General features: G+C 39.9%; 1 protein-coding gene across 1 annotated transcript in view; it reads left to right on the forward strand.

Moving 5' to 3' along the window:
* Positions 1–10,126: 10,126 nt before the first annotated feature.
* The window catches only part of CDC37L1 (cell division cycle 37-like 1), a 25,826-nt gene continuing 20,720 nt past the window's right edge, over positions 10,127–15,232 (forward strand). Inside the window, exons 1-2 of the mRNA XM_008578186.1 lie at positions 10,127–10,439; positions 14,276–14,557. Coding sequence (XP_008576408.1) covers positions 10,308–10,439; positions 14,276–14,557 — 414 coding nt within the window. The 5' untranslated portion in view covers positions 10,127–10,307. The remainder of the gene's footprint in view (positions 10,440–14,275; positions 14,558–15,232) is intronic.

Below are 15,232 nucleotides of genomic sequence, written 5' to 3' on the forward strand. Positions count from 1 at the left end.
GACTAATACAGTGAAATATGGGGACAAGGCCTGCATTGATCCTCACGGGTAAGTCACCAACACCAATGCTCAGACATCAAGGAGAGTGACAACTAAAACAGATTAATAAATAAGTAGCCAAAGGTATAATGGAAGGCGGACATCAATTTTTATTGAGGACCTACAAAGTACTAGGCACATTGCATATTCTGATTCATTTCATCCCCACAATAACTCTTTGTGGGAGATGTTATTATCCCTATTTTATAGATGCGGAATCTGAAGCCAGACAGCCTTTTGCCTAAGGCCACTAATAACTAATAAGAGGAACAGCCACATTTGAATCCAGGTGTGCCCTACCACATCACTGCCCCTGCAACATTGACATCCTATCAATCCTGAGAGACACAATGTCTCATCCTATGCTCCTCCTAGTCCTTAACCCTTGATATAACTGGGCTCTCCTTACTTGGCTTCTAGGACACAGCCCACTTCCGTGGGCTCTAGTAGCCCTCTGGTTGTTCTTTCTGTCTCTGTTTATCCATCTCTACCCGGCTAAGCAACATTTCTAGGACCTTTTCTTTCCTGTTTACCCTTTTCCTAAGATGTCATCCAGTGTAGATATTGATAACACATGTGCACAGATTTACGTGTCTCACCCAGGCCTCTCTTCCACTCTTCTTGACAAGGTGGAATCTCACTATTAAAAATATATGTAGCTCCTCTTTGTAGTAATTGCCACAAGAGCAGTTTTACATTTATTCCTGTGATTGTTGATTACTGTTTGTCTCCATAATCTGTAAACTCTGCATGACCAAGTGTATCCTAAATACCTAGCATAGCAGATGCTCAATAAATATCTTTGAATAGATGTTAAGTGCAGAGTTGGTCAAGCCAGTCTGTAGGAATTAATGTACATGGGTAAGAGGAGGTCCCACCACATCAGGCAAACTAAATATTCAGAATGAGAAAGGACCAGGCACAGCTACTTCTGCTAGTCTGCCTTGAGAATATTAAATAAGTTGATAGGAAATTAAACTTTTAATTTTTTCCACCATAGTCACCTGAGGCCCCCAGCTGCTATGGAGATGTGGAAGTTACTACATATGCAATGCCTCTGGACCATCTTGCAAAGTAATTAATCATTGAAGCCATCACCTCTGTGGGAGGCCAAGTAAAGCCCTTCAGTGATTGGGCTGTCACCACTTCAAGAAAATGGCTTTATTACCTGTGTAGGTACCTCTTCGTGGCAGCAAACAAATCAACTCCAGTGAACAACTTCTGCTCCCACAGTGTTTCTGCAATGCAGCTTGATCAGCAATGACATCAGCATTGCAGAAATGACACATCAGCATATCCTGCTCAGATCCTTGCCCCAAACAAGAAAATGAAATATGGCCAAACAGGAATTTTCCAGAGTGAATTAGCAAAGAACAAGAATATGACAGATAACTATGGCTGCACTTTTCCTTTTAACTAAAAAAAAAATTGTAAGACAAAATTATACACATTTCTTTTCATATAATGGAAGAATATAAAAAAAAGAAGGCACTAATGGAAGGAGTGTGGAGAAACACACACATCATGGATGGAAGTATAAATACATATAATGTATTAGTTTTCTATGGCTACTGTAACAAATTACCACAAATTTAGGGTCTTAAAATAAGACAAATTTATTGTCTTACGGTTTTGTGGATGAGACGTCCAACAGATCTCATTGGGCTAAAATTGAGTTGCCAGCAGGGCTGCATTCCTTGCCTTTTCTGTTTCCTTGCTTTTCTAGCTTCTAGAGGCTGTGCATATTCCTTGGCTCAAAGCTCCCGTCCTACATCTTCAAAAACAACATCAAGCCAAGTCCTTTTCATGCTATCATCTCTCCAGTTCTCTTCCACTTTTAAGGATCTTTGTGATTACATTGAGATCACCCAGATAATCCAGGTCAATTTCCCTATTTTGAGGTCAGCTAATTAGCAACCTTAATTCCATGGGCAACCTTTATTTTCCTTTTATCTTGTAAAGTAACATATTTGCAGGTTTCAGGGAGCAGGACATGGACATCTTTGGGGGCCATTATTCTGCCTATCACATATAACTTCCCGGGAGAGCAATTTGATAATGTCTATCAAAATTTTTAGTTTGGCTCAGCAATGACACTGCTAGGAATTTATCTCATGGGTATACTTTCATAAAAACACAAAGACATATGCTGCACCATTTTTTGTAGTTTAAAAAAATACTGGACCATACTAGCCAGCCACCAAAAAAATAAATTAAAATAAAAGATAAAAGAAGCATATTTTAAAATATAAAATAAAATTAAAATACTGGAAACCAACTAAATGTTCATTAAGTAGAGTCACATTAAATCAATTATGGTTTAGCCACAGGATGCAATATTATGCTGCATGGAAAAAGAATGAAGTGGAGCTTAAAGTCGGAACAGCAAATAATTTCTACAATATAGAGATAAGGAGGGAGAAACATATTACAAAAAAATGTGGAAGTATGCTGCCATTTGAGAAAGAAGGAGAATATTATATGTACTTACATGATTAGCATATTCCTGAAAGGATACACTAGAAACTGCTAATAATGGGTGCCTCTGGGAGGGGGCCTGAATATCCTTAGGTACTTTTAAAAAATATATTTGTCAAATGCTTGCATTATCTAGTCCAAAGTGGAAAACAGAAGGAAAAAAATAGAAAATGTAAAATGATAGGAAGGATAAATCTGGGAACATACGGAGCAGGAACTGGCTTCTTCAGCTTTGGGGGCTATACCCTGTATACTGCATGCCAAGAAACTACCCAAGTGTGTCTGCCACTTCTGCTTCTGGTGCAGGGTTTCCTATCCTGTGATTTGTGATTTCCTTTCTCAGGGGTCCTAAGTCCCCTGAAATGATAGGCAACTTTTCCTGCATGCACATATGTGCATTTTTCTGGAAAGGCAGCCTGTAGCTTTCATCAGAGTCTGCAAGGGGTAAGTTTAGTCAAATAAGGTTTTACAGCCACTGTTTACTGCATGCTGAGCCCTCTATCCTGCCATCAGTTTCCCACCTGTAGCAAAAAGCAGGGCCACCTGGATTATCTGACAAGGGAGCAGGTTAGGAAAGAGGGCCTCCTCTTCATTATATTCGATTGAGCCAGTTGTCTCTTCAAGGACAGCTGTACTCCATAATAAGGGATAAAAAAGACTTTGAAAGTTCTATTCTAGGCCATCAGTTTATGTCTGGACTCAGTAGACTCATTTTTTTTTTGACCCTACAGATTTTTAAGCCAGTGATTTATTCATTAGCAAGAGTGAATAACACCAGCAGATTGAGTTTCCAAAGTGATTTATTCATTGGCATTTATGAGAAGTGCCTGAAAAGAAAAGGAAAAAAAAAAAAAGAAAGAAAAAAAGCCCAAATGCATAAAACAATCTAGATTATTTTTACAGTAATGCATTTCCAGATCGCTGATTTTTTTTTAAAGCAAAGACCCAGCCTCAAGACTCAAGAAATAACTGCCTTTTATATTCAGCCTTTTCCAAAGTCTTCTCTAAAATGTTCTTTAACAGTTTAGTTTTCTCACAGTCTGATAAACAGAAAAGAAAATTCTACCTTTCTGACTTTTGCTATGAATGTATAACAGAACTCTATGAACTACACTGGGCTCTTTCCTTGGTTTTAACTAATTAGATGAGGTTTTATTGTTTTAAAAAAAGGTTAATGTTAAAATTGTATTCTTTGGGGGAAATTTAAATTAGAGGGATCAGGCCATTGCCATATGAACCGGCTGATCAATCCTGGCATCACTATACATTACCATAGGTAATACCACATACTTCTTTATGTGATTCGTAGGAAGTACCTATGAAGCACTTTTGCCAAGAAAGTTGAAGTTGAGGGCCAGCCCGGTGACACACTCGGTAGAGTGCGGCGCTTGGGAGCACGGCGGCACTCCTGCCGAGGGTTCGGATCCCATATAGAGACCGGTCCGCTCACTGGTTGAGCGCGGTGCAGGCGCGACACTGAGGGTTGCGATCCCGTTGCCGGTCACAAAAAAAGACAAAAAGGAAAAAAAAAAAAAAAAAGAAAGTTGAAGTTGAATCTAAGCAAGTGACTAGAGTTGCACTGTCCAATGTGGCAGCCACATATAGCTATTTAAATGAACTAAAACTAAATAAACGTAAAATTCAGTTTCTCACTTTGACTAGTCACATTTAAAGTACTCAATAGCCACATATGGCTAGTGGCTACTGTATTGGATAGTGCAGGTAGAATATTTCCCTCATTACAGAAAGTTCTAATGGACAGCATTGCTCTAGAGCTAACTTCACTTAAAGGAAATATGGAAGATAGAGAAACATGTTAATGACACCAGAAGGAAGCAGACAGACATATCTAGAATGTGAGATATTCTACAGGACATCTTACCCAGTTAGTTGCAACAAGTCAGTGGCATGAAAACAAAAACAGAAGAGGGTGAGGGAAACTGCTCTAGATCAAAAGATACTTAAGAGATCTAACAACCAAATGTAACATGTGGACCTTGTTGGGGCCCTAATTTGAACAAACCAATTTAAACAGAATATTTGAAACTATCAGGGATAATTGATTATGGTCTGGGCATTCATTAGATAATACCAAACAATTAATTTTAATAGGTATGATAACGTCCTTGTATTTATGTAAAGCAAATATTAACATTGTTTAGAGATGCATTAAGGTATGTAGTGGTAAAATGATCTAATGTCTAAGATTTTGCTCACTTTCTTTTTTTTGGGGGGGGGGCAGTTGACTGGTAAAGATTTTGCTTTCAATACTCCAGCAAATGAATAAAAGGAATAGATAAAGCAAATGTAACAAATCTTGATAATATTGAATCTGGGTGATGTATATATAAGGCTTCTGTAATTCTGTATTTTGTATGTTTAAAAGTATAATAACAATTTTTTAAATCTTCAACATATACTTAGATAAGGAAAGCTATCATATCTTTGTTGAGCAGGAATCTCAGATCCTTCTGCCCCTTCCTGTGCAGGTTGTGAGTCAGGCAATTGAAAGAAGACCCTGGCAGCTTTATGCAAGGTAAACATACTTTATTTTCCAGATGTGAGCTTCATAGACATGATTTATTCTCAGACATGAGCTCTGCCATTCTCCACTGGCCCTCCATGCTCTGCCCACCTTCCATCCTCTGGCGTCCAGTGGTTCAGAGCAGTTACCTTTATACTCTTAGAACACAATAGTGGCCACAAGCCAAGCATGAAATAATTACCACGATCATCCTGAATCAGTCAATGGGCACACACGTGCAGTTACACTACAACTTGTTTCTAGTGAATGTGCGGAATCTTGCCCATTTGTAACAGATGTAAGGCAAGAAAATTCTTGATGGTATCATCATGAAATTCCCTTCAGAAGGCAGGAATTTAAAGAGAAAATATGTTGGATCTATTTACCTCAAATGTAGATGAGATAAGAAAATTATTGTGATGTATATAATACCTTACAAATAATTCAGAGGGAAACCCATTTAAAGGGAAAAAGTACCACTGTATTTTGAGAATAGTGGTCTCTTTATGAATATTAAAAACAGGAGCTGGCAATTTGAATATTTCTTTAAGTGTACACACTTTTTGAGAATTTCCCCCCAAGTATCAGGAATACTTCCAAGGAAGGAATCATATTGCAATTGAACAGCTTTTAACAATCTTGGAGTCATTTGGATCTAGACCCACACATGGAATGTACTTCATGAAACTTTATTAGAGTTCATGAGTCAGACTCATATGTTACTTTTTGGCTTGTGCTTTGATTCACTGGCATTTGTAGGCTCAATACTTACATAATGATGCCACACGAACTCTTCCACAAGGACTGCCCTTTGGCACTTTGGACCACATAGACCTCCCATTTAAAAGTAACTTCTATTAAAAAAAAACTAATTTGCTCTTTTGAGTTTCTGCTAGCTAGCTGTATGTCCATGGGAGTAATAGGCAAATTATGACCCGAAACAATTTCCAAGGAATTTTATTTATTATCCAATATAAGAAAGCAGAAAAGAGCATGATTAAGTTCCATGACTTGTTAAAAAAAAAAGTGTCTACTGTGCCTGGGCACAGGATTTAGACTCTGAAGTCAGCAATGGCTCAAAATGAGGCTACTTCTGTCATTATTTCCACCTCCTTCTACCAAAATATACCTCTTTCTGTTTTCTTTTCCTCCTCTTCTGCCTTTATTTAATCCTGCATCTTTTATCTTTGTTTCCATCCATTTATTCCCTATTCATTTATTCAGCATATATATATATATATATATATATATATATATATATATATATATAGAGAGAGAGAGAGAGAGAGAGAGAGAGAGAGAGAGTACCTACTATGTGCTGGATACTGTTCTGGGTAATATAGGTACAAGGGTGAACAAGAGACAATATGCTTTTGTGGAGGAAGAAACGTAATAAGTGAACATAAATAAGATAATAAGAGTATGATGAATGATAGAAAGGAAATATCCAAGATGGTGAGATAAAATATTACAGGTAGGAGAGGAAATAAGAAACTAAATTAGACTCAATGGCCAGGTTGGCCTCTCAAAGGGTATAACATTTGATCTAAGATCTAAGCGGAGAAGCATGACCACTAGCAAGACTTTCAAAGAACTAAGAGAAAAGATAGCTAAGCAAAAGGAACAGCAAATGCAAAGGGCCCCGAGTCAGGAAAGAAATCAATATGTTTGAGGAAGTGAAAGGGGGCCAAAGAACATACTAAAGGAGACCTGGGTAGAGAGGAGGAAGGGGCAGGGGGCGGCTAAGAGATGACACTCAAGAGTTAGGCTGCCACTAGACTGCACAGGAAGTTAAAAACAGTTATGGCAGACAATGTGGCCACCTACGTGACAGCCATAACCTCCTCTTCCTTGCTAACAGAATCCTAGTTTTGTTTGGGTGGCAATGCATCCAGCTCCCGGGAACCAATGATAATTTATTTAAGCTAGTTCTGGCCAACGAGATATAAGGGGAAATCACTGGAAGCTTCTTAAAAATATTTTTATTCCTGATATGAGTGCCACAAGTGAATAAAAGTGTTTTTGCCTCCTTCTCTCTCTTCCTACATTAGCTGCTGTCATGTTCTGATGTGATATCCAGAGCTGTGGCAGCCCTCCTGTGACCATGATGTAAAAGACTTGAAGATGAAAGTCAACAGACTTACAACGGTGGAGAGGAAGTTTAGAAAGAACCTGAGTCCTTGATGACATCAGCAAAATGCTAAGCCTATTCTGAGACCACTTAGCTCCCTCCTTTTTGTTAAATAAACAGTAAATGTCCTTATGGTTTAAGTGTGTTTTAGCTCGGGTTTCAGTTATTCGCATTAAAAGTATATGATTGTTGGGCCGGCCCGGTGGCGCACTGCTACAGTGCGCCGCTTGGGAAGTGCGGCAGGCACTCCTGCCAAGGGTTCGGATCCCACATACAGACCGGTTCCCGCTCACTGGCTGAGCGAGGCATGGGAGCAACACCGAGGGTTGCGATCCTGTTGCCGGTCCCGGTCCGGTACGGGCGCGACACTGAGGGTTGTGATACGTTGCCGGTCACGAAAAAAGACAAAAAGGAAAAAAAAAAAAAGTATATGATTGTTACAGCAGGAGGGTTACATGATCTAAGTATTTTTTAAAAACCTCTCTGGCAACTGTATGATGAAATTGTAAGGAGCAAGAATGGAACAAAATAATGGAAGACTACTGCAGTAGTCCTGAGGAGGGATCATGGTGGCCTGGCCTAGAGTGGAAGTAGTAAAGCTGAAGAGAAGTAGATAGATTCAAGATGTGTTTGGAAGTAAAAAAAAGAACAGGACTTGCTGTTGGTGTAGGTATGAGAAGTGAAGGAGAAGGAGGAATTAAGGCCGACCTCTTGATTTTGGACTTGATGTGGTGCCATTTATTGACACGGAGAAGACAGGAAGAATAAGTTTGGGGAAGCTGGTGAAATCAAGAGTTCTTTTTTGGATATGTTAAATTTAAGATGTTCATGAGCCATTCAAATAGAGATGTCAGATCAGCAGGTCTGATGCACAGGGGTAAGGTCAGGGATTGGATTTCAATTTTGGAATTGTCAATACAGAGATGTTATTTAAAGCCACGAGAATAGACAAGATCCTCCCCATTGGCCAAAATCTGAGGAATCTAAAATTAGAGTTCAGCTAGAAAGGAAAGAAACTGAGAAGTAGAGAGAGAGGGAAGAAAAAAAGCAAAAACAACACTTTGCATTTGTATAGAGCTTACTTTATGACAGGCATTGCTCAAAGTACTCTGTGGCTTCATGTAAGCAAAGAGAAAAAAGTGTTTTCCTTTTCTTTCTCCCATTCTGTTTTCTTCTGTGGCTTTAACCCATAAACTCAAAAGGTTTAGGATCAGTGCTTCTCAACTTTTACTTGTAATCAATTATTAACTTATAATACGAGGCTACTTCAAAAAGTTCGGAGAAGATTTGAGTTAAAATCTGAATCCTTCCATGAATTTTTTCACAACCCCTCCTGTATATTCCTTGGAAAATATTCAAACAGCACAATATAAGAAAGCTAATATGGAAATTAAAGATCCTCAGAAACTTTCCTCCCCAGTTTACCCATCACAGGTAATCATTAAGAGTTTCTTGTATACCCTCCAGGAATTTTCTACACACACCCACATACCCACCCACCCACACGGACTTCTTTTTACACAAATAGGATCTCTCTCTATGTATATGCATACACATACATACATATATCTATTTCTGCAACTTTAAAAAAAAAACTGAATACATTTGGACATATTTCTATATCTGCACATTTAGATCTACTTTACTCTTTTTAAAGGTTGATAATATTCCATTGTATTGGGCCGGCCCGGTGGCGCACTGCTGTAGTGCGCCGCTTGGGAAGCGCGGCGGCGCTCCCTCCGAGGGTTCGGATCCCACATACAGACCGGTTCCCGCTCACTGGCTGAGCGAGGCGTGGGAGCAACGCCGACGGTTGCGATCCTGTTGCCGGTCCTAGTCCGGTACGGGGGCGACACTGAGGGTTGCGATCCGTTGCCGGACACGGAAAAAGACAAAAAGGAAAAAAAAAAAAATTCCATTGTATTAATATGACAAAATTTAACTTCCTCTATTGATGAACAATTAGACCGTCTTTCGTTTTTTTCTTACTACAAAAAATGTTGCAAAAATATCTTTGTGGGTAAATCTTTAGATATTGGTCCAAAAATAACTGTTGATAATTTCCTGGTAGTGTAATTGAGTAATCAAAGCACTTAAGCTCTCATATGATCAAATTACTCCTCCCAAAAGGTTACACATTCACTCAACAGCATTTCCTCATGTCTTCGTACACATTTGGTAGTTCAAAAATCTGCCTATCTAATAAATTGAAAAAATGGCGTCTCGTTTTTATTTTGGACTCTTCAATAACTAGGGCAGCAAGGCCTGATTGTTAAACGTGCAAGCTTCTAAACTCCCTGGGTTAGGATTCTACCTCTTCCTCTTAAAATGTGTGACCTCGGGCATTTCAGCCTATTTCCTCTTCTCAAAAAAGGGTATAACGAGAGCACAAATCTTCTGTATTAAACGAGATACGTGAGAACACACAAGCCCTCCATAAACGTCACTGCTGGTCGTACTCCTCTTAATCTTCTGAAGCTGTGCTCGCTCCACTGGTTTATCTGGTGTACTCCTCCCAGCCAAGTTTCGCAGTTCCCTCTCGTTGCCTGTAATTCGAAGTGACAGAAAAATTGGCTCTGCCTTTCAAAGTTCTCTCTCCCCTCCTCCGCTCCCACCACCCCTGCCTCGGAACTACTGGTTTACATGTCAATGCACAAGAATGAGTTGCAGTTTTTAAGGAACATGCAAAGGAGACACTGGGTCCGGGCACGTCCCGGCGGCCAGGACGCACGGTTCCCAGCTACGGAACACTAGATAACAAGTATCTAACACTACCTAACAAACGTTTCACCACCCGTAGCTCCATCAGGAGTAAGTTCGCAGCGCTCTAAGGCTTCAGAGAACTGAGTTTCAAAAGAGGACGTCCCACACCCACCCCCTCACACCCAGGGCCGGCGTACGCGCGTCCACGGTCCCGCCCACGGCCGGAAGTGACGCATCACTTCGAGCACTTCTTCTTCCGCCTTCCGCCCCTGGCGGGGCCCAGGCTAGCGCGGTGTGTGCGTCGGCGTCGCGGCCGGCAGAGGGATTCTGGGTAACAACCCAGGCCGGCCGGGGTGGCTGGCCCCGCGCAGCAGCTGGCACGCTAGCCAAGTCCGTTGGCAGTGGCGGTTGTACGGCCGGGGGCAGCGGGACATGGAGCAGCCGTGGCCGCCGCCTGGACCCTGGAGCCTCCCTCGAGCCGAGGGTGAGGCTGAGGAAGAAAGTGACTTGGACGTGTCCCCCGGTTCTCCCCGCTGCCCGCAGCTGCAGGGTGACGGCGCCCAGGTGAGGGGGGCCCGCGTTCTGCAGGGGGATGGGGCGGTGCTGTCGCCAAGCCCCCGAGAGTGCCGTGTTTCCCCGACCCTCTTCTATGCCCTGTTCTGTGTCCACCTCACCCCCGGGGGCTTGGGGACCTGATGCCATCCTACCGCTATTGTAGCATCTCCGGAAGGGAGAGGGGGTGGCCGTATATCCCCAACCTCCACCTCCATGCACACCTTTTCTTTCACCTTGGCTGATTTCTCATCCTTGTGAGATGTTCCTCCTCCCCCCTTTTTGACAGCACCCGGATTGGGGGCGGCTCACGCTATAACATTGACCCTTTGTCCTCTTGTGCGTGCTTTTATCCGAGCACTTTATTCTGTTAAAGGCTCCAGCGTGCTTGAACACAGTTGGTAGTTGGGAACAGTGAATGTAGTTCAGCATTACACTGAGTCCTGATATAAGGATTTCACATGCTATTTCACCCATGTGGTCATTTGAGCAAATTCTGTAAACCTCGCTTTTGGTGTTGGCTTCCACCTCTCCCATTCACATGACCATCTGTACCTTACTGTTTTGTTTTTAGTTTTGCTTCACGTCATTCTCCAGAAAAAAACGTAATAGGCACACACTTGCCTTTTCCTTCAGACTTCTCCCTCAGGTTCTTGATGCTACTTGTGGTTTTTAACCCAGCTTCCTGCCTCTGAAATTCATCCAAATGTGATACACCATTTAGGATTTTTCTGGGACCTATCTTAGGGAGTGCTTAGTACTCTCAATTCCTTGTCCTTGTTTTTCTCCCAGCTCGAGTGTGTTTTGGAACTATATTCCAGGATCACAGACTAAACACTAATATGTTCAACGAAATGGATTGTAGGTGTGCGTTGTAGGCTTCTTGCAAAATGGGGTCCTAAGAACGTAACAGCATTAATAGCAGTTTTTCTCTGAGCTCATTTTGCTAGATGTTAATGAAGATGAGTGATTTAAATCGTTTGCCAGTAAATGTAGTATCAATCTTATGCCGAACTAACGGGGTTAGTTGGCTTCACACAGAGAAAAATGCTGTTTCATAACCACAGGCTGTACTTGGGCCAGCTAGTCACTGGAAAAGTGCAAGACATTTTTTAGGAGGCAGAATTGAGAGTTGATGGGTCAGTAGTCACCCACTAATTATGGATCACTAGTGTCATCTTTATATACAAAATGTGTTATAAGCACATAATGTGTTAGAGAAAAGAATGAACAGCAGCTGCTGTTGTCAATTTTAAAGGCATATGGGGAGGGGGAAAAGGTCTCAAGAATTTCATGCGTTGTGTTTGAGTCACAAAAGTAATCTAATAAAAACTCTGAATTTGAAAAATATCTGTACAGTAATATTTTACTTGTGCACTTATAAACTTGTTTAGCTGAAAGGAATTTTAAGTGAGTTAAAAGTGATTTCCCCTTAGGCCATATAGCTAGTTAGTGGCAGAGTTAAAACTAGAACCTATTTATGGCTCCTAGGCTTATATCTTTTCTCACTTACTGCACTGCCCATTCTGTGAAGTACTATAAAACTTTATTTGGCTGGAACTACCTTTAAATAGTGTTAAAATTTGCAAAGTGATTACTAATTCTAAGTTCGTGTGTTTATTGCAAACCTACTTGTTTGTCTTGCTAACTTTAATTTTTGGATTGGAATATTTGGAAAGAATGAAATGTTCAGTCTGATCGGTAAACATTTTTATAATCTTTAAAAAACCAGCTTTGGTTTAATTATCAAATTTGGGGAATCTAGTAATCAATGTAATATATGATGTATAGTTCTCAGATCTAATTAATGTAAAGGCAGATCAGAATGTAGAGATCCTTTTTGAGAATTTTTGTTGTAAAGTTACATTAGTAGACTTTTATGCTAACAGTTCCTGTTTGGAATTTATGTTCATTAAAATATAATTATGTTTAAAATATAATTATGTTTTAGTTATATTAAAATATAATTATGTTTAAAGTATAATTATGTTTTAGTTATATTAAAATATAATTATGTCCATTAAAATATAATAATGTTCTTACAGATTAAAATATGACCTAATATTTAATCATCTCAATATGTGTGGAATAGTCTGCCCAAATGGCCAAATGTTGTCTGGGTGGTCTGCAGAGAAGAATTTAAACATAAATCATTTTTAGAATTTGTTTGATTTGAGAAATGAATATTTCCTCTCATGTAATTTGAAAATGCAAGATATTCCCATTTATCCATATTGCTTTTCTTGTAATATCTTTGTTTTTTCCTACAAAATAAGTTTTATACCTTCATTTTTCTCCTTTTCCTGGCCCTATTTTAAGTATAGCTTGTCTACAGTTATTCTTGGTCCTATTCTAAGATAGCAAAAAGTAAAAGTAAATATTTTACTTGGTTAGTTCAGGATGTAGTTAGCCAGGTGTGTGGTACCTGGGTTACAAACCTGCTGAATGGGTAAGTAAAACATCTGAATAGCAGTAGTGTCTACACTTGCTCCAGTAGAAACCTTAGTTCGCTTAAAGACTCAGTAGGGGCCTTGCTTGCTGTTTGCCCGACAATTCTTTACCACCACCTGTCTGTTCCAAGAAGTGGAGATTCATTTATTCATCTTAACATTTCTTGAATTCTAGCCCCTCAAGAAGTCTATAGTTGAGTACAATTTTGCATGAAACACACCACGATAGAAATATGAACAACTTGGATGAGGAAAGAATAGAAAAGAAAAAGCTTAGGGATGCCAGAATCTGCATGGAGGTAGGAGTTACCTAGAGGGAGGAGGATTGTTAAACTGAAGGGCGGATGGGGACAGAGATGGGAAGAATAAGCAAATAAATAGAAGAGTAACTGGAACTGAGTCTAGAGAGATAATACGAAGTGATATCATGCCATGTCACAGACTTTGCACTTTATCCCAAGACTCTAAAAATGAATAAAATGATCATATTTGGTTTTTGGAAGAATCAGTCCAGTCTACCAGGGAATGGCTTGGGACAAGACAGGCTGATTTTTATAATTCAGGTGTGAAATTGAAAGTGCTTGAATAGTGGTGCAGATGTGGGAACAGATTGGAGAGAAATTATTCTGAATAAGTAATTTGAAGTTGATCTACATTTGGCTGAGAAATCATGAAAAATGTGCTTTCAACTTTTGTTTTGTTTTATAGAGCCAAGGAATAGAAGGAATTAAACACCTATCACAGTGCTTTACATATGGTGATTAAGTAAATATTGAAATTAATTATTACTGCTTTTGAGTGGAACAGAGTTACCACAGTGGACCAGTTCGCACTTTAAAAAAAATAACTAAGCACATTTTGATTAGGATTAAATTAAAGGATATGTTTTATATAATCACTTAAAAATAGAAATTTCCAATAAGAACAACTTAAATCACCAAGAATTGGGACAATTCAAAAATAAGATAGAAACCAACAAATTATTACTTCTAAATAAAAGGAGGTACTTTGCGGTGAAGAACTTGCAGAACAAAATTCTAAAGGTCTGTTTTTCAGCATGTTGAGTGTTGAGGTGATGAGCTAGATTTAAGCTTTGTTCTCATTATTCTGCTGGTTCAGGATTATGAAGACTATAAATCAAATGTTTGTTGAAGAACAGCTATGTGCAAGACACTGTGATAGTTGCCAGGCTTTTTGTTGCTGTTAGTTGTCAGGGGAGGGGCATAGATTAACAAAGAAGCTTAGAGTCTTGTTGATGAAACAAGGCCTATAATGTAAGAATGAAACTGCAGACACAGAACACAGGATACACTATGTACCTAAAACATTGTACTGTGCTGAACAAACATATCCATTGCCTTCTTCATTTCTTACTAATAATTGTTTTTTTTCATCCAGATGTATAGCCATGGGATTGAACTGGCTTGCCAAAAGCAGAAAGAGTTTGTGAAGAGCTCTGTGGCATGCAAATGGAATCTTGCTGAAGCTCAGCAGAAACTTGGTAGCCTAGCACTGCATAACTCTGAGTCCTTGGATCAGGAACATGCCAAAGCACAAACAGCAGTATCAGAACTGAGGCAACGGGAAGAAGAATGGCGACAGAAAGAGGAGGCTCTAGTACAGAGAGAGAGGATGTGTCTGTGGAACATGGATGCCATTAGCAAAGATGTTTTTAATAAGGTATGACCGTTTATTGGGCCGTAATGAAAGAAGAAAAAACTGACGTGTTTGTTCATACCAGTTGTGCGTATTTGGTAGCAAAGCAACAGAATCCTGTAAATAGTATTTAATTTAGACAGTTTATGAAAAGTGCTAATTACAGAAACCTGTATCACTAACAGAGCCTAATTTGGGTAGCCCTTAGTACAAATGTATGGCTGCAGCATAGCACACTAGGTGTAAGCGTGGACTCTGGAATCAGACTTCTAAGATCTCAGCTTTGTTACGTGCCATTTGTGTGACTTTGGGCAAGTCGCTTAACATCTCTAAGCCTTGGTCCCTTGGTAAGGTATGTGTGATGATTAAATAAGGTAGCATGGGGCCTGGCATGTAGTAAAGCTGAGATGTTATGAGTACTCTCTGATGCTGTTGTTCTATCAGTTTGCTATCAGTTTGTGACACAAATGATTAGTTACTGGATTTATTAGATGAAAATCTTTCACTGCTTATTTACCAGTATGTATTTAGTAAACTCGGGTGGTAATCTAGATTTAGTATTACAAGCTTTAGTACTGAAAGGAGTCTTTAGAAATAATTTAGACTGGGCCGGCCCGGTGGTGCACTGCTACAGTGTGCCGCTTGGGAGCATGGCGGCGCTCCCGCCGAGGGTTCGGATCCCACATACAGACCGGTTCC

This window comes from Galeopterus variegatus, unplaced genomic scaffold (genome assembly GCF_000696425.1).
Source record: "Galeopterus variegatus unplaced genomic scaffold, G_variegatus-3.0.2 Scaffold1642, whole genome shotgun sequence".
NCBI classification, from domain to species: domain Eukaryota; kingdom Metazoa; phylum Chordata; class Mammalia; order Dermoptera; family Cynocephalidae; genus Galeopterus; species Galeopterus variegatus.